The 27970-nt window shown below is 38.6% G+C and overlaps 1 protein-coding gene across 3 annotated transcripts in view; it reads right to left on the bottom strand.

Moving 5' to 3' along the window:
* plppr2a (phospholipid phosphatase related 2a) overlaps nt 1-18968 on the bottom strand; it is a 58026-nt gene extending 39058 nt beyond the window's left edge. For 2 of the 3 annotated variants that reach the window (XM_017435653.3, XM_017435650.3), the window contains exons 1-2: nt 18569-18968; nt 11808-11927 (exon numbers count right to left, since the gene is read on the bottom strand). In XM_017435653.3, the coding sequence (XP_017291142.1) occupies nt 11808-11876 (69 nt within the window). In that variant the 5' untranslated portion in view covers nt 11877-11927; nt 18569-18968. The remainder of the gene's footprint in view (nt 1-11807; nt 11928-18568) is intronic. The other variant, XM_017435651.3, reaches the window with a different exon arrangement.
* Between the last annotated feature and the right edge of the window lie 9002 nt (nt 18969-27970).

The following is a 27970-nucleotide window of genomic DNA, read 5'->3' as shown; positions in this document are numbered from 1 at the left end:
CTGGTTTTATTAGACTCATCTAGCTGACTTTGTTCAACTCATATGGCTAGAATTAAAAAAAAGCAAGTTTCCTTGTCATTAAAAAAAATAACCAGGGTTGAGGCCATAGGGAAAGCCTTTGAATTGATGATACTCAGCTCTGCTTATCCATGAAGTCAAAAGAGGCGTGTTAAAAATGCATCAAAGATTTCTTTCTTCTAAAGATAGATCATATTTCCACAGTTTCTCCCCACTGGCTTCCTGTAAAATTCAGACTAGAATTTAAATTTTCTTTTATACCACACAAAGCTCTCAACAACCAAACTCTATCTTACATTAAAGACATGGTCCAGCCACCTCTGCAGTGATGTTACATTAAATAGTTATAAATAGTTTGCACCTTATCAATCTTGACATCAAGCATAGAGCACAGAGAATGGAGAAAGAGGCACAAATCTTTGTCCCGGGTAAAGCTAATGGCTTCCAAAACAAGTGCCCGTTTTCATCATTTTTCAGGCTTATAAAACAACTCGTGTCGCTGTTGTTTCAACCAAACAATGCCTGTGTTGCTATGCAGATAGATTGTGTATTTACTGAGGCTGCTGAATGTACCAGTCTGTCTGGTTTAATATTAGCTAATGTGGCATTATTTCACAACGGTATGTCTTTAGGAGGAAGAGTTGTGTTATAACCCTGAAAACCTATAAAAAACTGGCACGTTTGGCTAGCCAGTAGCCTTGACTGGATGAAGACTTTTGCCTCTTTCTCCATGCTCTGTTATCTATAAAGTAGTATTTATAACTATTGACAGAACATTACTTAAAAGTTGACCTTTTAGAGATCTCATTGTTCCATATTTTCCCAAAGGAGCACTTCAGTCTCAACCTGCAGGTTTACTTGTGGTTCCTAGAGTTTCTAAACACAGAATGGGAGGCAGAGTTTTCGGGTATCGGAGTGCTTCTCTTGTAAAACCAACTTGCTGTGTTTGTTTGTGAGGCTGACACCCTGTTTACATTTAAGACTTGGTTTAAAATAGCCATTTTCAACAAATCCCATGGTTAGGGTTGAGTCACCCTAAGCCATTGCTTTAGTTATTTCCCACTGTCTTTAAAAAGATTAAAAACCTCAACAGTTTTTCTTTAAAATGAAACTAAAATCAGCCAAATCACAAAACAAACATCATGACATCATCATTATTTTACAGCTAAGGTAACCCATATCCAGCTAATGCCACCTAAGGTCTTTTATGCTATGATGTTTCCTTGTTTAAGTTTGTTTATAGCCTATTTTATTGTATTTGTTTATTTATGGCTTTTCTTGTTTGCTTTTAACCAGATTGTAAATCACTTTGGTCAACCGTGTTGTTTTTAAACCTGCTAAAGAAATAAAACTGACATGTCCTTTGACCTTTTATCACTGAGGAGGTGCAACATTTTCAAGACAAACTATTTCTTAAACACTGATAAAGGGAAAAAGGGAAAAGCTACAATAGTTTAGAATCATTTTGAAGCGTCAAACCTCATCAGTGGTATTTATATGCTTTAAGTTCGTTGAGTTGTTGGGAAATACTAACTTCAAACCCTACAGGTGTTATTCCCATCCCTTTCTTAAAGAAAGGCAAGGTTTCAGTTTGTCCGGACTAAAATGGTTAGGGGCAAAATTTGGGTAAAATGAATGAGATTATGTAAAATTAAAAGGAAATTTTCAAAAAGTGGAAAGCGGGTTCAGAGAATATGACGTGTAATTGTCGAGTCATTGTTGCTAAAAACAGGAGGCAGTGCAGATTGGTGTCAAGCTACAAGTGTTATTTGTTCCATTTCGCTTAGGTGTTAATGAAGCTCATGAGGCTGTGTGCAGATGACTCACAAAGACACGCAAAGTTTATACGATAAACAGATGTAAATTTCTGACTGACTCTTGCATCTCTGTAGCATCTCAGCCATGTTACAACAGCACCTCTTAGTGGACAATCATCACACTTCTTTTTTCTTTTTTTGCCAAAAAAATTATCTTGGGGAACGCTTAAGGACTGTGTGAGCCTTAAACATGTTTGTTAACATCTATAATATAAAAACAGAACGCTTTGGGGGAACAAAACTAAAGCAGCAGCACAATATAAACTATTTATCTACACTATGAGCAGATCTTAAAGTAGCAGGAAAGTGGATCCATAGCTGTGATTAATGCACGGAAAATACACACTCTCACCTTTTGTTTTTAGGAACAGCACCCCAAGGAAAATGGTGCAGGATTAAAATGATAGTTACTTATTTATGGTTCAATTTAGAGGTGGCGGAGGAAGTGTTTGCCCCCCAACACTAATCTAATTGAAGGGGATGACTGATCTGCAGCAGGGGAAATCTGGGTCTGCAATGAGCTCGTCAAAGATCTTCTGCCAAAAACTCAAACAGCGCTTTAAAATCTGACCAGTCCTTTGATCAGTGGCCACAGTGGTGTTATAAACCCTGGTAATAAATGTAAAGCAGCGTTTAATAGGATCATTTGAATTATGCCTTGGGTTTTAACTCAAGGTGTGAATTTTACAGCAGCAGCCAGAGGTGGGAGACGTTTTCTCCACATGAAGTCAATCCCACAGCCCTGTGATTCTGTGGTCTTATCATCTTTTCCTTGTCTGACATCTAGATTTCAGACATAGGTTTTAAAAACTTCATCAGTTCATATAAAACACAACTTCTGGAACAATTTCTATAATCAGTATTTAAAAACAAAAAGTATTTTGGAGCTAAACTGCCAACAAAGTGAGCTTTAAAAGCAACCCTTGGCTAAAATCAAACATAAAAAATGTTACACTGAACTGTATGAAACAGTGCAGTTTACTTCAGTAGTTTTACTGATATGTAATTCCAAAATATGGGTATGCATTCAATGTAAACAAAGCCTTTTATCTGCATACGAAACCACAATCTTGTAATTTTCTTTTGTTTTCGTGATGAATTTATTTTGACTGGTCTTCATCTCTGTGTGTTGAGTAGCTTTAATATACAACAAAATGTTCCAAATATCAGCACTAACATGAGAAAAAAGGAAATTGTTGTTCTCAGACAACTTTACCAGTAATTCCTTAGAGGCCAAATAGTAATTGAATAAAAACTAATGATAAATTTGTTTTATCCACTTGAAAATGGTTGAACAATACATTTAAATCAATGTTCTGAACAGCTGATACCAAAGAATAAAAACTAGAAAAACAGATATTTTGTAAAAGGTATGAAAAGATAATAGTAATGATCAAGCTCAAAGGCTTTATGCTGAGTTTCTAATCATTTTAAACCACTTTTGTTTCTCCTTGGCTGACAGGTTTAGGGTAGTAGGGGTACCAATAACTAAAAAAGAAATCTGAAGCATTATTTGCCTTTTTTTTCTCTGCTCCTCACTCAGGGAGCAGAGGACAGACATTCAAACTATAATAATCAAACAATGACATTTCAACTAATTCATAGTTTAAAAAGTGCTAATGAACTGAATGATACATACAAAGCTTTATTTTATTTTTTATGGCTGATAGAGGCAACAAAATGCAAATATTTATTTATTTTTAATCTGTTGTTAAAGCTTGTGCATTTGAAAATATTTTCTATCATTGATTTTAGTCAGTAGGGACTTTGAGGGGTCGACTAACATTAACATTGATCGACAGCAGGGGCAGGTTCAAAGGTTAGGACTTGATATGAGCCATTTTTTTTGGGTGGGGTCTGAAATTATGATACCAAATTCTTCCATATTTATCATGAGAAATAAAATAAAAAATATATGATTGCAGGTCATATGAAATGTAGAAATGTAAATTGCACATTCTGTAATATCACATGATGCTAATTTAGTATTGTGCAGTGCCTCAAGGGCTTAAGAAATGACTGTTTAGGTTTTTAAATATTTATTTCACACGGTATTTTATTGTATTGCACCAGAGAGGACTACGGATTAAGTTTATTTTTTACAAAGACAATAGACATATTCTGTTTTACTCTGTTCTGTTCTCTTTGGTTCTATTGTTTTTTCCTTTTTAAGGTGAGGGTGGGGGACTTCCCTTTTCTTTTTATTATTAAAAACCTTGGTTTACCTGCTTTACAATCTGAAAAGCAAGAAACAATAGAAGAAGTCCAAATGTCTTCTTTTTAACCACTCAGGATTATCATGTTTCAAAAGACTGAGGATCTACACCAATTTAGAGAGAGCAAAACTTTCTCTCCTTATTTTGTGCCTTACCAGATTAGTCCACAGGGGGGCGCATCAGAGAACACAAGCTGTGATACATGTAAAAATTATAAAGATCAGTAATATGTTGATGATAATGTAACAGAAAAAAACAAAAAAAAAAGAACTATATTGGTATAGAAAACCCATAAATTACCAACATTAGACAGTCATTTACATTTTCAGTCAAAGGTCAAAGTTGAAATAATGCTTTAAACTCTGCAGCAGTGTAACATAGGAATGTCAAACTGCACAGCTGGACACCTCATGGGTCAAAGATGATGCCTGTTGATTTCAAGGTTCATGAGGTCAAAGGTCAAGGTCACAGGTAAACCCTTTGTTAAAAATGTTCAGGAAATGTTGGGGTTATCACAAAAAAAACAATGGATTAGATTTTAGTAGTGATCCAGATTTTGATCAGACTATTTTTTTTAATCACACTGTGGCCTTGGAGGAGGTTTGCGCTCTCTGAGTGCTTCTAGTTTCTAAAGAGTTAACACAATCTGTGCTTTGAGGAGATCTGAGGTCCACAGATCAGCTACAATACACACTTGTCTTTATGAAAGAACCCTTGTTTAGCAATTTTGGTTAAAAAAAAGAAAGATAAAAACGTTTAAATTCCTAATTTTTCAATTCAAAATGCACACCAAACAAAATCTCTGAACAAAGGATATGAATATCACTTTGATTCAAAGTGCATGAAAGAAGGGCAACAAGGCTTCTTTTGTTTTGGTCTTTGAGCTTGTAAGATTAAAAAACCTTTCTACAAAAAATCCTACGTGCAAACATGACAAAATATTAAACGAAGCTGTAGACTTAATTGGTTTTGACAAATTGCAACATAGATGAAAGGTTGAATAGGCTGACATTTTGCTGTGTCATTAGCCTCAAAGGTTATCTGCCTGCCCCCTCGGTGTAATAAGAATAATCTGATCATAATGTAAACGATCATAATCAGGGGATCTTCTTAACATTCTTTGGTGCCTTCTTTAAAACTTCAGATATTCTTTGTAAATTCTCAGAGAAAGAGAAGAAAAATACTGAAACACTTTGAAACAATTTGCTGTGATGTACAATCAACCTCGACACGAGGAAATGATTGTATTAGAGAAGCCTGCTTGATTAAAAAGGAATAAACAGATGGAAACACTGGAGGTGTGATGATGAAAGAGCGTGTATGGCCAAGGAATATGTGCCAAAAATCACAGATCGAAGAAAAGTGAAAAAAAGAGGGAAACACACACACACACTCACACACACCTACACACACACACCCCCACACAGACACTGGAAACAACAGAGCAAAATGGTAGGGATAGAGCAGACCACTAGAACAAAATGCCTGAGTGGGCTGAATTGAATGAAAAGGTTGTGACTTGTTATTAGGGCAGGACGGATGAAAAGAGGCTGAAGAAAGAGAGCAGTCTGGCTGATTGGTTTCCATGGTAACTGCTGATGAGGAACGCAGGGCTAAATAAAAGAGCTGGTCCTTCTTCCCGTAATGGATCACTGTCACCTCGAACTCACACAATCCTGGGAGTGTGGAGGAACACGTCTGATAGGGGGTGTCACACCTTTTCCTGCTGCGGGCCAATCCTCATTCAGACGATAAAAAAAAAAAAACTTGCCAGGAAAAACACAGATTTGCTTCCTTCTTGAGAGATAGAAGCACACACTAGTCTCATTTTGTCTCAACATGAAAACACGAAGTCCAGGAAAGCACTGCACATAACATTTTCACACATACATGTTTATTAAAAACTTAATAAAGGGTGCTAATGTCTACGCTCTGAAGCATCCTTTATTCCGGTTGTTGATTTGGTTTTCTTATATTTTGGAAAGATATTCGTTTGTTTTTTCTATGATCGTTACACTTCTTTCACAGTTTATTTATCAAATTATCGTAATGAGCTTAGATTATTCTTTGACATGTAATATAACTAGAGACAGGACTGGAAGCTGGAAGTTGAAGTTGAGTTACAGTTTTATTCAACTCGATTATTTCCAGCGCCATCCAATCACAATCCAGTCAGAGATTCAGAATCAACCTAATGTAATTATAATCTAGTTTAAAACAGATTAAATAAATCATAAAATGAGATTTTTAAGAATGACTATATAAAACGTTTACTTTGATTATTTCCTCAGCCTAACAAAGCACAGCGTGCGTTTGACAGTGAGGAGAAACAACTGTTTTAGTTGGAAAACAGTTCCATCAGAGACAGAACAACGATGCATAATTCTTATTTTGTATCTTTGAACACACACTATGCTACTAGCACCCCAACAACTAAAATCACAGTTAATATACATGTCTATTTTAATCAATTATATGTAAAACCTCGCAGCTACTGGCAGATAACATTACAACAGTTGCTGTAACAGGTTTTTGTCAGTTCTGTGACTGAACACTAGCACACCAGTTGTTGTGTTGGTGAGCTTAAACCATGTTAAACTAACTCAACTCAGTCTCATACTTATGAATGCTTTAAGTTTTCAGCTATATTTTTATATCTGCATCACAGAGTCTTATATTAACTATTATTCTCCATCTTTCCTCACAGATTGAGCAGATTCAAGAGATTTTCACCATTAGCCAATTTATAAATTAGCTTTTCAGGCATTGCAATAATAGCTGTAGTTTCTTGGAGGGTTTTGGATACTTAATTGCGCCCATTCATTTCTAAAGCAAGTAATTAGTTTTATTTCACTGAGTTTTCATTTCGTATTAAAACTGATCCCATATAAAGTAGCACAAAATATTCCCATCACATCGATGTTCATATACGACTTCTAGCATTAACAAATGCACAATCCAAACACAAACATATACAGAAGTGCATGGAATTAAACTGAACCCACGACATACTAACAGTATTGACCACTAAAGGGCCTCACAGTCAATAACGGCATATTTAAATCCAGGGTTTGATCAGATCATGCATGGGAGACATGCAAGTAGCATCATTACTGTGATTAGAGGTTCTCTGTTCTGCTAACGGGGATGTGTTTGTGGACGTGTCTTTGGGCTGTTCCAGTAAATTTGTTACCCAGTAAATTGTGAGAGCTGCCCTCCTTATAAGAGAGCTGCACTGAAGCAGAATAGTCAATGCTCAAAACAGCATAATTAAAAATAGAAAAAAAGAGAAAAAAAAGCATGAAGACTTTTGAATTTCCATCCTTTCTTTAGCCTCTTTTCTGTCAAAATCCCAAACATTAAACATGTTGATATTTTCATACTACATATTCTATAATCAAATCATAATTTTAGCTATTTTAAATACAGCATACATTTCAGATTTATACTCCTTTAACTTTTTTGTTAACAATAAGAAACAAACAAAAAAAAAGTTCTGCTCCTAATACTGCATTTGACTAAACACGGAAATACTTTAAAGACAGTAACATCAGTTGTTGAAATAAAAAAGAGCCATATCCTTTTTAACGTCTTGTCTAATACGGTGCTATAAATGTAAGAGATGGAAAAATGTTCTATAATCCTTTGATGCCTGAATAAAAACTGGAGCCTTGATAAGCAGCAGAAGAAAGTTCTGTGATGTGTTCTGTCTGCTTAGCAACAGCATTAGTAATAACTCTGTTCATACTTTGACCTAGTACAGAGAACTCCATCTTGCGAGGACGGCAGTAATTTTATCAGAGAGAAAACAAAATGAATGACACACAGTTAGTAAATCTTGGCTGGAAGAGCACAGCGCAATATTTTCACTATGTTGATAGGTAAGAGCCAGACAATGATGGCTTGAAAGTAAACTAAATCCAGGTATTTACAGACACTTGACCAACGTACGAGGGAAAGATATATGCAGAAGATTGCTACTGTCGGGATTAACTCGAATGAGGTGAAAAAAGAGGAAATGTTGGATAAGCCCGGCAGTGTGCTGCCCGTCTCGTACTATGACATTGTTAATTATTTAGTGTACACAAAGAGTGACGAAACCATGGAGGAGCTACATGGCCTGAAAGCAATGGACTGATACAATCAGTGTTTCCTTAGATCTGTAGAGGATGTGTGAACTCTCCATGTTTCTTACAAAGTTTTGGTGACCAGAAGGATAAGTAATAACAATATCATACATGTCCATGTAGGCGTACTTTGTCGACAGCGGGTTTACGGATTAGAATCAGAACTAACATGGCGCCAGCGCTTTAGTTGTAACTATCATTCAACTATAAGAATTTTTTTTTTTATAGTGCTATTTGTTATATGATTGTCAAAATCCTTTAACTTTTAGTTAAATTCTTTAACTGTAACGTTAACTTTGGGGTTTAGCACGTAGCATAGCTGAATTATCTACAGTAAAGACGTTCTAAATCATAAAACTGTTAATTCAAGCACACATACAATTATACTCTAACATTACTTAACAGAACTTTTTTTTTTTTAATGTTACTTTTACTGGAATAAAAGTGGTCTGAGCAGATTCTAGACATCTTTAAAGGCTGAATCCTCGCAGCTGATGTTCTCCAGCCATACTCGCCGACGCTCCGCACTCAACTTCTCTGTTTGAGGTCCTTTAGTTTCCTGATTTTTAGAATATAATGCAAACTAAAATTTGCTGGACCATCTGCATGGTTAGATCCTTTAACCTGACATGAAACAACCAGTGCGACTACAGTCAAAAATAGCCTGCAATTGAAGAAAAAAAATGTCTGAAGTTATTGCTTATTGCAAGGGCCACAACAAGAGGAGGGGGTGGGGGGGTGTCTCGAAATGTGACGTCACATGGGAGCTATTTATGAACCTGACCAAATATTAGGAGTAAGCAAAACTCACAAACAGCTCAAACCACAATGGCGAGCCCTGGATATTTTGCTGATATCGCCTCTATTTTTATATATATAATACATGCAGTTACTGGCATTTACAATTACGTCTCCATCCACACCTTCATGTTATTATCTCATCCACTAGAAGGAAACCACTGACCTCCATTACAGAGAACAGCAGCTGCACCTCTTTCTTCGGCTCAAATTGTTCGCAACGCTTTTCTAACAAATAGATACGTATATTCCATCTTTCAAACACATATAACCATCACATACACACACACACACACACAAATCTATATTGAGTCAGCAGATGAACTGACAGACACCTGAGGGCTGATGTGAGGGAGGCATGTAGTGAAGTGGCCTATTAAAAGACCCTCTATTGAGTATTCTAACCACAGAAACCAACAAGATTTCAAGACATTTAAAAGTGGTGTGCTTCAGCTGCATTTTCTGCAGTAACTGCTGCAGTGAATATCAGGTTGGGTGGAGATTGCGGCGAACCCAATGCACAGACTCATCTTGGTTCCAGGAATAAAATAATTTATTTTAAATAAAGGAACAAAAACAAATGGCTGACGAGGCAGCAAAACCAAACAATAACAAAAAAAACCCAAAAGCACAAACAAGGGGCAAGACCTGGGAGGAACCAGACAGCAAGTGTAAGCTGCAACGAACAAGTAAGTAAATGGAGGAAATGACCAGATTTTAAAAGCAGAGGGTAATTAAGGAAAGTGGGCACAGGTGAGAGATTACTAATGAGGAGCAGGTGGAGATGGGCATGGCAAGTAAACAAGTGAATGACTGAGGAGAATTGAATGATGACAGGAACACAAGAAGCAGAAACTATACAAAGATAAAACATGAAAACAATAAACCCAATACCCAAAACTCAAAGAACAACCCAAACAAAACCCAAATCCTGACAGTGAAACGCAGCGATTGTTGAGTTCTGAATGATTTCTGCTAAAATTTGTCAAAAAAGCTGATGCAAAATGCTAGCTAAAAGTAGCAACACATTACCTAAAAGCTAAACATAGCAAAATGATAGCTAAAAGGTGCAAAGCTCTAGCAACAAAACTAAAAGAACTGAAAGGCTAGGAAAGAAGGAAAATGCTAGCAAAATGCTGTCAAAACCTAAAAGCAGCAAACTGGCTGTTATAAAGACACTGTAGATACGATATTGGCCACAGGTCAAAGATGCACAACCCAGTAAATATTACACTTCAGTTGCTTTATTAGACCATGTTCAGACTGGATGAGAAACTGACAGATCAACAATGATTTTGAGCATGCACCAAACTTTGAGGTGGTTAAGCATTGTGGTGGCATCTATGATGAAGGGCCCAAAGACGCAGTGTGGCTTGGCTGTTGAGAATTTGAAGCAGGACTGGCCACGTTGCCCTCATGTCTATGCTATGAGTGTTGTTTTTATGACCTTGACATGAAAACAACACTCAGCACAGACATGATGCTCATACATTTTGCAGATAGATCTTTGAAAAACCACAAGCTAATAGCTAGTCCGAACAAAGCCTCCACCAAAGTGGACTGCTGCCATCTTAAAACAAGCTCAATCTCAAAAAATGTCATTGTGGTTCATATAAACCTTTACAGTGGCATCAGTTCTGAAATACATGGTTATTTGTTTGAATAATTCTGTGGTTTTTCTCAAGTAAAAATAGCAGCAACAGCTAGCCGTAGCACTTCTGATGCAGCTTGGGGCACTTCCAGCAGTATTGTGATTATATTTCTGCCAAAAAATAATAGTGTAATGCAAACTTATCAATGATGTAAAAGTTTATATAACATAAGACACATAAACCACTATGAAATATATGAGACTGGCCTTGGCCTCATTCAATAAAGTGGTCAAAATTAAAATTTATTTCTCCAAACTGAGAGCAATCAAAAAGCTTTCTGCAGCAGGTAAAATATTAATTGCTCATAACATTTCTACAGAACCTCACTTTCAAAGATCTGACTGCTCCTTTAAATATAACATGTAACATCTGCAGCAGTCTGAACTGCTCCTCAGTGCTTTGAATGAATAGCGTAACCTGAATGTCAAACCCACTGAGCCTGCCTGACTGCGTTACAGACCGTATGATAACCTCCCCAGCTCATGCCTCCCTCCACCTCAATTACAACTCGCAAACCGCTCAGGGACTCCCTCTGCCCTCTGAATCATCTGACTGCTTGCATAAACATATAAGAGCACGATTTCCAGGAGGCACGCAGCCAGTTGTGTCTGAGCATTTTTAGTCTATCGCACACATTGACCTTTGGGGTTATAGCAGTACTCCAAAACCCCAAAGTACAAAACATGGTCTGTGTTGTGACAACTGCAACCACCTTGATGAATCATCCTGTTTACAGAGCATCTCAAAAAGTACTCAACATGGCAGAGAACAACTGGAGCTGTTTTACAAATCCTGAGCTGCCACTGGTGCTGGAACACTGTGGGATGTGTGACACACGAGTGAGAATCACAGCAGCAAAGAAGTGTGTCCCGAGCTCCGCTCGTGAATGTGAAATATTTACCACGGAGATTGAGGCTGTAGAAGACGTGAGAAGAGAAAAGTGTAAAAAATGAACAAAAATTAGATAGACCGTCAAACCTCAGAGGCAGAGAGTTTATCCTCAGTGTGGAAAAGCCAGTTGCAGGAAAATAAAGCCGGAGTTGGCATGAAAACTCAGAGAAACAGGACATGTGATCCTGACTTTTGCAGAATCTGCACGGAAAGCTGGAAAAGGTTTCATGCTTTTGTTAGGATTTTATAAAATCAGGCATTTGAACCATGCCGTGGCATGCGGCTTACCTCCACAAACAGGAAGCAGGGAACGATGGAGCTGCTGCTCTTCACATTGGGCTTCTCCTCCACTGCCATCCCTCTCTCTGATCCTTTGAAGCAGCCCAGATTTGCGTCTCCTTACCCTGACTGAAAAGAAGGTGAGTCCGGTTAGTTCAACCTGAAGGATGTCTTTAGAGTCTAAGATCTGATAAAATGTGCTCATGACAAAATAAACAGTCTATACAAGTAATAAAAGTAAACTAATTTCTTGGTAACAAAATAACAGTGCTTTAACAAAAATGATAACAGCAAAATAGATAATTAAAATAAATCAAGCTGTGTTCTTTATGCTTTGATAAAATGATCTTTATTGCAGGCACATAACGAAACGTGGTTTATTTTTGACATGTGCATTATTGCACAAAACTCTCAAGGATTCAGTCATTTAAAAAATATTATTCTTTCAAGAAGTCAGACTTTCTTATGATCTTTTTTTGTTAAAGTGAGTCTTGATCAATAGTTTTTCAGGCTTTCTGAAGTTTTTCTTTGTTCTTTGGCAGCTTGTTTTTTCACTCATCTGATCATTCTTAGATAAGTGTTTTGTTGTTTACTTATAATTTATTTTATTGTCATTCAGATTGGTCAGTATCCATATTTGTGTATACACATAACTTAGTTTTAATTGCCTAATCTGTTGCAGAGAAATATAATTTGTTCTATTCTACAAACAGTGTCACAGATAATGCCATTGTGGCGCTGACACATGCATGCACACAGACACCAGTCTCTCGAGCATGTAAACAGTTCCATCCAAAATGGTGAGTCTGTTTGGACCGACACCTAGGTTAGGTAGCTGCTACATATTGAAAAGGGTTAATAAAACATAGATAACACTCTGCTATCCGCCATTTTTACGGTTGTCGATGTACTCCTGCATGGGCAGAACTGTTATAGACTGCAGCTGCCTGTAGTGAGCATGTGCGATTTCACATGTTGCAGCTTCCTTTAAAATGCAAATGGAGAGATCCAAAAAGTTCCACACCGATGTGGGTTTTGAGTTTCAAGTTTTTGTGTCAGAGAATCCAATTCCTGTTGTCATGTAAAAGAACTGCAACAGAAATGTTACAGTTTCACAGAAAAACAGCTTTGTGTAAAAGGCTCAGTGTGAAAAGAATCATGACACTGCTATGGTCTTAGTTTTTCCTGCCATTTTCCACAAGATGCTCTACTACATCCTCACCTACATCCTATACTGGAATGACGCTCTCTGACCTCAACAGGATGCAGATACACACTAGAAGTTCAGGCCACACTAGCACAATGCTACCACCAAGGGTGTCACAACTGCACTAGGTTGTTTCTGTGGCTTTGTTACAGTCATGGTCATAGGTTTGGCATAAGGCCTGCGAGGCTTGTCCTGCTTTTAATTCTGATGGATATGTCCTCACCACGATTAAACTCCCTTCACAGCTAAAGTTTTGTGCAGGCACAAAACCAATGTCAACCTATCACACTCTATCACTCATAAAGAGGAGCCCCCTGTGTTCTGAAGACCTCGCCAAGACCCTGTGAAGACCATCTACATTCTGGCAGATTTTATTTTATGTCTTAGCAGGGTCATCATTGAGTGTGAAGGGGTCCATATCAGCAACTACCAACTATCTATGCGCCACTGTTTTGCATTTCTTTCGAAACTCCAAGAAAAATCTGCATCAGAGAAGAGAAAACCAGAGATATAAAACACTCAAGACCAAGACATGCTGCTAGCAACAGGCACTGTGTGATCACTGTTGTCACACTTTGCAAAATTTTGCTTGCCAAATTGTGTCAAGCCAACTGTGTTTATGTGCTGGAGAGCATTCCTCTTGATTCTTTCTTTGCCAGAGGAAAGAGCAGGCCTGAGGGATAAATAAAACATAAATCCAAGCTTTTAGCAGCTCTCAGAACATCACAATGTGCCAACCAAGAATGCTTTTAGAGTTAGTTGTGTGTATGCAGTCATATAAATGTGATACTTGTCCAAAGAAGAATAGCTGTCATTGTGAACAAGCAAAAACCCCAGTTGATAGAAACCAACAGAGACAGTCGGACAAAAAAATGTAAAAATGGAGAGAAGAATGGCTCCTGTCTCATCTCCTGAAGAAAAAGATGGAAATGTGGCTTTTCTATTCTTTTTTTTTTTGCTGCCTGAATTTGAAGCAGCACAAAGAGACTCTCTCCCACACTTTGGCCCACTGGAGATTTGCTGCTGGCAGATTCCCTAAAGGTGTAATTATGTCTAAAGGAAACGGCTCAGGTGGCCCAAGAATCAAATGATTAATATCTGAAAGGTGGACCACTGGGCCACTGATAGTTTCTCAAAAAAAAAAGCGAATACTAAAGCTCAAGTTAAACTACCTTGGGGTTTTATACAGTGTTCTGAGCATCCTCAGAAGCATTTACAAAGTGTGTATTTTGGTGACAAGTTTGCAGCTTCATTAGTATGGGAAAATCTGTGCACTGCTTACTATGCATAGAAACAGTGTTGGAGGCTGACAACACTCAACAGCTCCTGATAGCATTAATCAGCAAGTTACTGAAAGAATTAGCTACTTTTTACAAACTGCCCACTAAAAATAATTTGTTTTGTATTTCTCCTTGGCAAAGTAAGTGTTAAACATATTACTAGTTACTTTGATTTTATTATAAAAAAAAACAACTTCCTCCACATCTACATTTTCTCAGCAGTTTCTCCAATTTGCCACGTGAAATGTTTTCAGAAACAAAGAACTCATTATTAAAAGATTCACTGAATTACAGCTGATTCCTGTAAAAATGTACTGCTCTGAAGTGAGCAGAAAAGACTCATGATCAGCAGATGAAGCAGTTCATATATATGTTTTGAGTACTTAAAAACCACAAAACCGAAGAAAGTCTTGATGAGGCAACAGGTCCAAGAAGGAAACTCAGACATCCTTCTCCCCAGCTCGGATCCCAAGAAATTCCTGGACCAGAGAGGATATATAATTCCTCCAGTGAGTTCTGAGTCATCCCAGGGGTTTATTCTCAGATGTGCATGCATGGAGGCATCCTAATCAGAAGCTTAAACCACCTCAGCCTACTCCTACTCCTTCAAGCTCTGTCATTCTATCTCTAACTAGTTTTTTCCACTGAGCTGCGACTGTTGGAAAGTATTCTGAGTGCTTGCGACCAAGCGACCAGCAAGCCAAGTAGCAGCAAACTGCAAAGCCAGTTTTTGAAAATCACAATTTTTTGTGTTTGCGCTTGGCTCACAAAGCTGTATTCTAGGCCATGCACATTATTTAGTTGGTCACCTCCACCCACATCGTACGTTCCTCAGCCTGCTTCACTTATTATTGCCATTACTATGACTATTACTACATTTTAGTCTTGGTTTGGAAAAAAGGTAGGTTTGTATTAGAATCACAAAAGTAATTGGGCAAGCATGCGTGTTACCAGCAAATGTGCCAGCTGGTTAAAATGTGGGCATCTGCTTGCTTGGCATGCCATTCCATTCCATGCGTTGGTGTTTAGATGATGTGGAATCAGACAGAGTTAGACTTGTTTTAATGCAGTGACACCTGAGGGTCCGAAGAGCACAAGCATCCAGTGTTGATTTTCAGCCTTGTCCCTTCAGATCAGAGACTTCTCCAGATTCTTGAAATCCTTTGGTAATATGAACTGTAGATGTTGAGATATTCAAAGTCTTTTCAATTTAAGAACATTATTCTGAAATTATTCCACTTTGATGACTGACATTTGATGACATTTTTACTTCTGAGAGATTCAGCCTTTCTAAAATGTTTTTATTTTTTATATCCAGTCCTTTTACTAACCGGTTGCCAAATAATCTAATTAGATGTGAAACGTTCCTCCAGTTCTTTCTTATTTATGCCTTTTACTTTTACAGCCTTTTGTTGCCCTTGTTCCAACTTTTTTGAAATAGGCTGCTGCCATAAAATGCAAAATTACCTTTTTTTCCCAAAAAATCTTACAATTTCTTAGTTTAAACATGTGACATGTTTGCTGTGTTTCATCATGAATAGAATATGAATCTAATAGATTTGCATATTAGTGCATTCGGTTTTGTTTTCATTTTACAGTGTCCAAATTTTTTTGGAGTTAGGGTTGTATAGTATTCCTGCTAGAACTGACCCAGACTGCACAGGAAGTTCTACAGCTAACTGCTGCTGCAGCTACAGTATTTGGACTTGCAGTTATCCACACCATTTTATGTAAATGTCCATGCACTATAAAACAATGGTGGTTTTGAAGTTTAGAAAATAGTGTTGACATAAACCAATATGAACACAATGCACTGTATAGTTGGGAAAAAATCCTCTGTGTAAATGATCAAATTATGGAACATCACTACACTATTTTTCTACACTACTTATACATATAACCTCCAGACTATAGCATACAGTTATAAGTTGGTGAATAAAATGCACAGGTTTTTCTGTGTGCATGTAAGTGACCATATGGAGGACAGTCCATCTGGATTTGATCTGATTAGAGAGGGGCCATGTGAAAAGGGGTCTAATCTAATAGCTCATTAATCAATCAGACTAAATTAAGTCTAGCTGTCAAAAGGACCAGTTCTGAGGAGAAAAACAAGTGAAATGAACTAAAATCAAGAAGACTCGGGAAAACAAGTTGTCACTGCTGCCATCAGGATGAAAATAAGAGAGATCTAAAATCAAAATGGTGGAGAGAGAAGCAAAAGGAGCATCAGAACAGAAGGCAAAGTAGACTGTCACACACACACACATGCACACAAAGCATCAGGGTTAGCAGGACGTAAGCATGCCCCATCGATCTGAGAACGTGGTCAAAGGGCAGAGACCCAGGCAGCCATATGTCCTCTGTTCAGCCTCTGCGGTCCTCTACATTGCTGTAGGACAAACACATCCTTGTGCATTTGTGCACAGAAACATACACACACAAAGACCAACTATGAAAAACAGTCTGGGTCAGGCTCGGTGTGTCCTTGCCAAGCAATGGCCTTGCATATCACATGTCCTTTTATGCTTAAATATGTATTCATGCAGCAGTAGCATTTGAGATGATGCAGCAGTGTTGAAATGGAAAGTCTCAGTCAGCCATTCTATTTCTGTGTTCAACATTCATAGAAAAAAAGAGACATTTTAAATCATTTCACCTACAGCTTCATGCCATTACTGTCAATTCAGTTTTTTTATGTAGTTTCAGTTCACAACAAAAGTCATTTCATGGCCCTGTACAAAAACATTCACATACATTATAAAATGCCAATTAGTGAAAGTTATCTCACTAAGGAAGCCAGCACATTGCAGTGAATCTTCACTTTGTTGCAATCTTCTATCCTGAGCAAGCACACTGGTAACACTGGACACTTCCTAAGCAATCTGGGGCAGTTCCAGCAGCAATACTATCCGTCTCAACATACTGTCAAATAAATTTCCTTTTTAAATAGCTTTCTCTTTTTGTTCACTGTGATTGTTTTTTTCCCTGCAACTAACAGATTGCTGTGTTTCTTCAGAATTTGTAGACCCCATGCAGGTTAAGTCACAAAATCATGTAATCTCAGTTTATGCTTGGTATGATAAGGTTCTTTTGTTAGTTTATTGTGATGTGTGATTCCTGGTAGAAATTAAAAAATTTCCTCTAAAATCAGCAAAGTAGTTATCTCAAAACCTGCCATTCTATTGTTTAACCCCTAGAAAAAAAAACAAAAAAAAATTCAACCCAGACCAGAGGCTAGCCAGGTACGTTGATCGACTGAATGGTTTAGTGAGGTTTTCTGGCCCTGGTTAAACCCTAAAACGTTAATAAAACATAACTTTCTAGAAGGCATAAAAGTAAGTTTTTGCTACAATATCAGGTTCTCGGTCACCTGCTCTGCCATTTATTGTTCTCCTTGGGTTTATCGTGTGGGGCACACTCTCCTGTCACCTGGGTGTTTCGTCTCTTGGTCCCCTGTTTGATGATGGATTTCTTTTTTTGAAGTGGGTCAACCCGCTACCTGAATTAAACTGTAGTCTGTGCCTGGCCTCTATCTCAAACAGGCCCCCATGTTTTTCTGACTACAGCAGCAAGTTCCGGCATCCCACTCTAAGGGCTGGATGAGGCTTAACAACAAACCACATGTAGAGGTATGGTGTGAAGCGCAGTTTGCCAGTGACTCAAACTGTACTCCGACCTCAGTCTTGTTTGGTGTGATGGTCTCATCTTACCCTACACAACAAACTGTGTACATACATGGCAAATTGCCATCCAGCATGGTGGATTAAACAGTCTTGATGATATCACTTTAAAAGCTTTGTAGACAAACTGGTCAAGCATATTTTAGATAGACACACTACAAGTAAACGATCAAAACACCTTTACTGACTTTGAAGCTGAGTCACTATCCAACATTCTAAGCATCTCACTATGCTGGCAATATAGCAAGCATTTCTTACCATTAAAAGAACACAGCAAAGGTTGAGAAAAACTGTAATAGGAATGTCCCTTAACTGGATAATTAGGGCTTCTGCTTGGGGAATACCACAGCGTGACACACAATACCCCAGAGAGACAACCCTAAGATGCACCAACAGGCACACTTGGAGGGAGTCTGAGAAAATTACAATCCTTTACGTCGTGACAGCAAATCCTTTATGGGTGAAAGAATGCAAAACAGTAACTTCTACAACAAGGCTCTTTTCCTACAGCACCAGAGGCAGGTTCTTCTAAACATCCTGTCATTTGTACGAAAGGAGAGGAAAACCTGCCATCCATCCATTCATCATTCCTTGCCTCCTTACCTTGGATACCCTGAAGCCAAGCTGTTGGTTGCCGCGGTACCAGATTCCTATGTGCTGGCCATGGCAGAACAAATGATGGTAAAGTGGCATGAGATTGTCCTTCCACCTAGCTGTCTACTCCTTGTTTCTTTCCCCTGCTCTTCCCTCCTCTCCTCAGCCTCCTCCTGGTCCAAAGTGAAGCGTGAGAGAGCGGTCAAAGAGGCAGCAGAAGCAGTGATTCTGTCTCCAAACGGTCCACGCACTCAGCCTCCTTTTAATTAGCTTGTTCCAACAACCTGCGACGACTAATAAATCAAGTGGCTGAAATCACCTCCTGAGCTCCATCGATCCAATGAGAGGACACTGAGCAGAGGGAGAGAGCGCAAGAACGTGTGCGTGAGGGAAGGAGTGTGTGAGAGAGAGACTGATCGAGAGCAGAGAGAAGGGGAGGGAGGGAGAGCGCGCATTATGTGTGTCAGCTCATTTGTATTCAAAGCTTGTTTTGCTTCCCTTTCTCCATTTCTCCATCCATTCCCCTTTGCTTTCCTTTGGACCTGAACTACACGATAGAGGGATGAAAGAATTCTGCAGCACAAGGACACTAGAGGGATGAAAAAAAAAGAAGGTTGAACACGTGTTTTGTGATTGCTCGGCTGGGCGCCTACAGTGCTGCTTGCTCTGGAAGTGGGTTAATGATACTTGCCTACTGGTACAGCGTTGTGGGAACACTTGTACCGTCACAGGTCAGACTTGGTAACACAGGGAGGATTACACAAAATGTTTGTCACTGTAGATGGACTATCGTTGTTTTCTTCCAGATCAATTACTCTATGTCCGCAGAAGGTGAATAAAAGTTTCTAGTTATGCAGGAAACAAGTTCCTCCCATGGAACAGCTCGGAGATATAGTTCTGGTTTACAGATCACAGTAAGATACAGAGCAGACAGACTTATTTGAACATTACATCCCTTCCAAAGTAACACTACTGACGGTATTTAGAGTTATTGTAAACTGTGCCAGAGGGTTGAAGTGATGTCATACTGAGAGCTGGGAAGATGAAGAAAGTTACAGTGAGTTGTATCTCTTTTGAGGAAGACAGAACTGAAATTACCTAGTCACAGTTGTGTACCTACACAAAACAGATAAATTGCAGTTCTGGGTTTCAGACCTTGTATGAATTGGATACATTTACAAAAGTACAACAAACCTAAAAAACTACTATTTGGGTTATTACAGCCATGAAAGGTCAACAGCTACCACCATTTTAATTGGACCTTAAGGGTTTATTTAGGCTTAGACTCCCTTCAGACTGGCGAAATGCCCTGCTACACTCTCCACGTGTCAGGTTTTCAGATTAAACCCAAACGAGCAGTTCGGCAACAGACAGACGCAGAAACCAGCAGGTAACGGGAAGTGAATTTATTTACAGTGCAATGGGACATTTACAGAGGGGAACCGGAGCCAGGACCTGAGGAGCAGAGAATGAGATGAGTATGGGATCGGTGAGGAGAGGAACAGCAGGTATGGCACAGGTAATGTTCCGTGTGGTAGTTCTTACTGAACAGGTATGAGTCCAGAACACAGAAGAGATGACGAGATCGACCCTTGTCCAGTGGTGGTCCGGTGTAGGTTCCAGAGAGCGGGTCCAGGTGGGGTGAGTATTTCCCGAGTGCAGGTAAGGTGACGATTCTGAAAGCGACTGACCAGTCTTGGAATCCAGGAGGCAGTAGTGACAGGGACAGGCAGGTTCAATTGAGCAGGTGAGTACTTAATTAGGCGACAGGCAGTTGAAGACAGACCAGACTGGTTCCAGATGGGCAGGTAATCCTGAACACAGATTTGGAGATACAAAAACAGGGACTCAGATTACAGCAGGGAGTACACGAAAAAACACAGCTAAGTTTCTCACAGGCTCTGCACTTTACCACATGGTAAACAATGCTCCAGCACTGGTCTGGTTCACACTGCAGCCTTAAATACTCCTCCAACTCTGATCAGCCTGCTCCGTCACAGGTGTGAGAGGAGTGGTGATGAGGCGTCAGTCACCTGCTCAGGAGACGCCCACCAGGAAGCACTCACACACTCAAAACCACCAATCACCACACCACAACCTACATGACCTATTAGAACCGCTGAGTTCTGGCAAATTTGAAAACCTTTCTTCAATCTCCTATGCTTGTACTTAAAAAAACCCCCCAACAAAATCAACTACAACAAAAACATACTTAAAAAATATATAAGTAGTTTACATACAATTTGACAACATGCTTACTAGCTGTTCCAAAAATCTCAGGTCAAGTGGAGGTATTCTAACTAGCAGAAAAGCAGCTCTAAATTAAAGTGTCATGTCACATATGATGGAAGATGATGATCCACTTCTTGATAAGAAATCAGTGATTTGACCCAACGCATTGCTTCTTTTTGCTCACTTCTATAATATCACAATAAAGGGACCTTTGAGACCTCTGAGATCCGGGGGCACTAAAAAGAGGTTGATCTTGGGTGTGTCCCTTGCCTCTGCCAAAGCCAGTATTCATTAATGTAGCATCATCTCAGAGGCATAAATAGACACTGTTTCGTGCACACTGCTCCTGCCCTATATTTTCAGAAGGACAACACAAAGGGAAACGCCTAAGAAGTAATATGAGATTTCTAAATATTTTAGCCATACGGACCAAAGATTGAATTATTTTCCTAAATAATGTGCATTTAAATTCATTATTATCATCTTTTATTCTCTCCAAACTCCCACCTCACCCGGTTCTCCACCCCTCCTCCAATGCTGAGTGTGCTGTTCTAGCTTGTGTGGGCCTCAGTGGGATTGTCATAGTGGTAGATGAGATATGGCCTGAGCATCGTGGAAATGAGAAATCTGCCTGTTATGGAGCCATTATAGTTTACAGCACATTGGATGTCTGTCCCATGGGTCTACTATCCTCCTGGCCATGTACCCCACCTCATCTAATTGTTCATCCCCCAACTCTTTCTGCCTGGTTACATCAATTCATAGTGACCCCGCACCCTCCACACACACACCCAAGTTCAATCCTAACTGATGGAAAGAGAAATGTACAATCCAGTTGCTGTGATGCTATGTGTCTGAACTGTAAAAACATGCATTCAAAGCATCCTGCTACGTGAGATTCTCAGTGAAGTCAAATACAGCTCTTTACCTTTACTGCACTGCACCTGCCTAGGTTAAATAATTTATCTGATCAGTTCAGGGTCAGTTAAATATTAGCTGTTCATCCATGCCAGACATTTGGCCAGAGTGGTGAATCTAAACTCAAGATGAAGCTAGCATTTCTTGAAGGAATGCCTACTGCATGCCAAAGTTAATAACGAACTTGCATGATCTGTTGTTGCTTAGTAGCATAGAGTTGACTCTCAGCTACTACCACACCAAGGTATAGCTCAATATCTCAAAGGACTGCCTGGATTATGGTCATTTGTGTGTTTGCTAAAGTTGTTTAGCTGTGATAGCCATCGTGAATGGGGTTGACTCCAAAAGTTAATCAGTGGTAGATGTACATCCAATAATTACTTTCTGAGAGTCTCATTAAAATCTGTTCAATGATTCAAATTTTTTGTTGCTATTTTTGAAGTTTACATGAAGTAACTCATTATCCTTCTATAAACCTAAAAGTAATTATTTTCTTTTTTTTTCTCCAGGAATATCAACCTAATAATGTGTACACATTCGTCGACAATTGCACAAGTCAAAAATCAACTTTAACTATCTATTTTTAGGTTAATTACATATACAAACAGCTTTCCTAATTTATTACTCCCTACATCCTTCTCCTGCACAGATCCCCAAACACCAGCTCACCAGCACGCACACACACACGCACACACACACACACACACACACACACACACACACACACAAACCCCCACTTTATCATTATGCCAAATGCATAACGCCAGCTGTGGTCTGCAGGGGAAATTCATTAATCACCTTCACAACAAAGAACCACATTCCTACACTGTCCCTTTGTCTGTGCCACTGACAGAGACCTGGCTAATTCATGATTCAGCCATAAAACGCACCAGAATAGCTCATCATCTAGGTTTCATCATGTCTACTGCACCTAATATATTGTTAATTATTCCTGATTATGAGTTAATGTCTGAATGCTTTCTATAATCGACGATACACAGTATTAGCTGAAAGGTCATCTGCAAACAGCAAATAATATTAATAACTTTACAATAAAAGATTTCTTGTTGCGTTATACAAAAAAGTAAGCAGATCCAGTTCAGTTCTGGGTAAATATGATCTGTTTCAGTCCGATTTAACTGAAAGGAATCATTCTTTATAGCAGCTGACTCTATCAGTTGTTGCCAGTTTTAATTTGACCCTATTTTGTGTTTGCTAAAGTGTCCTTTCAACACAAAAATAAGCTATAAAGCTGAGTTGAATCTAACATAAAAGGTCAAGTACTCCAAAGGCTAACTAATGTTAATTCTGGGGCTTATTAAACTTACGTGGAGGATAGATGCTTCTCGTCTGTCCCAGTCTGCACTTTGAATTAAACATGTTCATTTCTAAGATTTTTTGAAGGTTCTTAACCAGCTCAAGGTGTTGGCAGACAGAAGATCCCGAGCTTTATCAAGAGTCTTACATGTTTAATGTAAGCCAACAATTTCCCTCCTTGAGAGCACACGGTCTTGTCTCAGATTTTGTCATGAAGCTGTGCTGCTTCATACAAGAAAGTGCCACTACTGCCAGACAATTAACATAAACACATGTGGGCTTGGCTCTACAAATATCAGGAGACGGCTACAGCAGGTGTTCTCCTCTTCCACAGTGATTGAAAAATAAATTCCATCTCATGTATTTAGATTTTCTGAGCTCTGGTCGGCTATTATTGCCCCAATCCATTTACTCAGGATCCACTGGAGTGGTCCCTCGTTTATTTGCTATAAAGCCCTAAGGCACGGTGAGGGAAATGATGCATGTCACTGTGAACACACCAGATGGGGTCCTGAAGCTGAGGAACATGGAGGTGGAACTGCAAATCCCACCATAATCAGATGTAAATGGAGGTGACTCTAATCAGGGCACTGTGGCCAGATCGTGATTATTGATGACAGTGCAACGTAAAGTGAAGTGACAGGTTGCAAACCTGCATGGCAAGAAATCAGATTTGTCAAAGAAGGTTAGAGTCCAGCTAGACCTAATATTAGAAATCCACTCACTAACATTAAAACATTTCAAATATATAGTCATGTTTGGTTTTGCTTTTATTTTAAGACAGTTTGAACTTTGTCCTTCCATTCATCCATCCAAGCCTGGGACACAATATTACATCTATTGTGATGAAAAGGTCATACAAAGAGTCTAAACACAGGGAAAGGGGAGACTGGTAGATGTCTCAAAACCAAAGGCTTTCATTAGTTGAGGGAGGTTCTCAGTCTTGTAAACAGCACAAGTACAAATGATGTGAAACAGGCACAAACAAGATGAGTTCACTGTATAAATAAGGATTATCTTATCAAGATCACCTTGGGTTGAGAACAAATTAAGTTATTTTGGTCAAACCTTAATAATAGCATTATGCACATTTCCATGCTATATCAAAAGATCTCATGAGATGTATTGAGGATTTAGAGTATGTATTGAGCTACTACCACATCAAACTTATCAAATATATGTAAATCTGGCAAAAATATTACTGCCTACCTTTTGATTTTTTACCGATGAGTAATATTTAATATGTGAAAACACCATTAAAGCACATTTATTCCAAAAATATTTATTCCAATAATTATTTAATCCAAGACAGCTGAGGAGCAACAATAGAAAGAAGAACTTTTAAAAAGCATAGAGTATTTTGAAACTGAAACACAGATACTGTCCATAGAGTGCATAACAAAATTCTTAGAAAGTACCAAAATACAGATGGTCAGTGAGACTGCCAGTGTTCAGGTGCTGTAAGAATGACCAGAATTAGACAATCATGGTGCACAAATCAAATGAGAGCTGCTGCAAAAGTTTACTGCATTGTAAGAAATGCAATAATTTGGAAGTTTATTAAAATATATAAAATATGCACAAGTTATAAGATTCATGACCTTTTTTTGATATGCACACCAGCATGCTAAAGACTCAGTCGGTACATTTTAGCCGATACTTTTGACTGAATGTTTTAAAACGATTCTGAATTTTGCAGCAGAAACAGACAAATTAAAGTGCTGAGAATGTGTCATCGTTGCAAGATTTCACATCAGCTCCCAGGGCTGCTAAGACTCTGTATGAGACGCCCACATGGCGGAGCAGAGCGCCTCCTTAAGTAGAATAAGTAACTGTGGGGGCGGAGCACCAAGAGAGGACAGGTGGGAGGATGAGAGAGAGATGAAGAAGAATATATCTCTGCATTCCATGTGAACCAAATCTTTAAAAATACTCCCGCAGTGTCAGTGGGAGTTCACATTGTTGGTGAGATAAAGTGAAGAACTGCAGGACATCTTCTGAGTTTGTCTCTTACTGATAAAGAGAAGAATTTAAACGACCAGACTCAAACTGCATACCTCCATCATAGTTTAAGCATTGTGAGAGCTTATTCTGCCTTGCATGCGGTGGTATCCAGAAACGCCTATTATATGGGTCTAAATGTGAATGAATACAGTGCATTATTGTAAAACATTGAGTCCTGTGAAATATATGTCATTTCTAATTTTTTACAAAGCGTTCCTGGTTCATAGTCATGGATCCAGTCACTTATTTGTATAAAAAAAACAACAGATTCCATCCTGTCATTGTTTATTAAACTTAAAATAAAGTCAAAAGGAAAAGATAAAAAAAAAAGTGCGTGGAAAAACTAAGTCCACCCTTGCTGGACACAACGCCAAGAAGGAAAGATATCAGCAATGACCTTAAAACAGCAACTGTTGCTCTCCATCAGTCTGTAAAGGTAATCAGGTCCTCTATGGAGCACACTGGTGTGTGTTAACACTCAAGAATTAGAATGGGAGACGCCTGACACACATTGTAAGCTCAGTGCTACATGTAAACTGCTCTTTTACTCCACGCCTCCTATGGTTTTGTCAAACCAGCATCATTTAAGAAAGCTAATGTTTGTACAGGACACAGTTGTGCTTCTTGGCCAGAGGTAGCAACAAGAGGGGCTTGTCTTTGTTTATAAATCATGGAACTGTTTTATGAAAGAAGCTAAAAAGGACACTGAATTTGTTTTCGCAAGAGAAACAAAATCTATCTCTTAAAAGTGTGGTGAAACGATCTCAGAGCGGGCACACGCTTTCTTTAACTGCGTCTTGCGTACAGCCATGGCAGAAAAGAAGCAGAGAAAGAAACTGATCTAAACACTCCACACTAAACAAAGCATGGCTGGTTCAGAAAACCAGAGAGAGCAACCTGCCTGTTTGATTCACATCAGCTGTGTGAACTAAAGCTCTGCGGTGCTGCTGATCAGACAGCTGTAGTGGAGAGAGCTGAGAGGCGCATGTATGGCAGGCAGTTTAGCATTTAAGCATCCCTTTGAAATATGCCTTGGCGAGTCATTAGTATATTTATTCAATAACTCTGATATCAAGCATCGTTTTCTCACATTAGAACTAAGCTACCTGAGAAATGTGAGTGTTTTATTTATTGTATATTTTTTTCACATTGAGAAATTTTGTTTAGTTCAGTGGTGCTTTTTATTTTGCGTAATGTTTGGGTCAAATAAACTTAAGAAAAGATTGATGGGTGGTATTTTTCTTTGTAATATTTTCTTAGAGGATACCATTCAGGAGTTTATCGTACATTCTGTTTGACACGTGGTCACTTGGTTATTCTTCACACTTCAGATTGGATAAAAAAGCTAGCAAAGTATGACTTTTTATTTTACAGTGAATTTACATACTAAGAAGAGTGATTTTTAATGATTTACTTTTTGATCTTTGCTTCTGGGAGTTATCGTGTGTAAAAAAAAAAAAAGCTTTGTTTTATTTTGCACTGTACTGTACCGAACCATGACCCTTACTGCATTATTATTACACCACAAATTAAAAAAAATTTGTGTTCAAAAGCTTTTTATGCACAAATTACACTTGGACTAGCAGCCCTCACATAAAGAAGTTTCTAATTACACAGAAATAAACCTTTTTCTGAAAAATCAAAGTAAGGTGATGCTTCAGGAATCACAAACCTAGTGAGAGCGCAGAAGAACATGGCAAATAGCAGAAAAAAATATTTGGTGTCAGTTACGGGTGTTGTAGCATCATGACTGCTCTCACATTAAAGGTTTTTAACATTTGCTGGGATCCAGCAACATTGTAATACCATACATAGCAAATTCACCATCCAGTGAAAGAGGCCTGAAGCCAGTATCTCACTGAACTGTGATTGTTGGAGACTAGTTGGCGACTCAAAATTGTCAGAAATTTGTCAGAAAAAAAAAAGGCCAAATTTTAGTTACAGTTTCCCTGAATTCTGAGTGTTTGCAACTCAGCAACCAGGAAGTGATGCAGATGAGTTTCATAAATGGACAATTTTTGAAAATCAATGCCTTTTTTTGTATGCACATCTTGCAAAACTACATTTTGTTGCCCACCTCCACCCACATCTTACCCACCTTGACCCGCTTTGTAAGAAATTAAAAACCAACATGAATGTCTTGAGACTCCTTCAAGAATGCTGTTCGCCAAATAGTCGCCAACCATTGCAGCCCAATGAGATACTTGCTTAAGGAATAAAAGTTGATCTTTGTTTAAGAAAGCCATCTGTTTCTTGTATTGTCACACTGATCAGTGACTCAGCTTTGAATCAAGCCCTCTCAGATTAAATACACAGACTGCTAATGTCAATCATAGGACTTAAAGCAGTTTGTAGAGATGCAGACTGACAACAAAAAAAAAGAGCTTAGTTTCGCAAAAGCCTGCAGCGTGCAATGAGCTGTCAATTTCTGGCTGTGAATCAGCCTCATAGCAGCCACATCAGACCTACAAAACCTTTGGCTTTGTTTTGTTGTCTGTTCTATTTCTGGGTAAACCAACAATCTCTTAAAGACAAAAATGAAGCCCAACAAAAAGTGTGGTTCATAAACTCGATATCTCTCTTCTGCGATCACATTCAAACTGCTTGCACATCTGCCACTCTTCTCCTGCATAATTTATCAGGCCCTTTGTCCCATAGACCCATTACTGTCTGATCAGGTGACCACTTCCTGAGGGGGAAGCCTGTAAAGTGTGGGGCTCATACATCAACCTTCCCGCTGTAGTGATAAAACTGCTGAGGTAATGGGCTTTAATTACACGCTGTATGTTTTCACTACAAACAATACGATAATGCAGTTTTAACTATATACAATCAAAGAAACAGTTGAAAGACAACTTAATTCAGTGGTGTTTGTCTTGATCCAAAATATGTTTATATTTCTATTTTGTTTAAGAGTAAAAAGCTTGTTTTGTTGTTACT

This window comes from Kryptolebias marmoratus, linkage group LG12, assembly GCF_001649575.2.
Source record: "Kryptolebias marmoratus isolate JLee-2015 linkage group LG12, ASM164957v2, whole genome shotgun sequence".
In the NCBI taxonomy this organism is placed as follows: Eukaryota; Metazoa; Chordata; class Actinopteri; order Cyprinodontiformes; family Rivulidae; genus Kryptolebias; species Kryptolebias marmoratus.
This window is presented reverse-complemented; position numbering and strand designations above follow the sequence as displayed.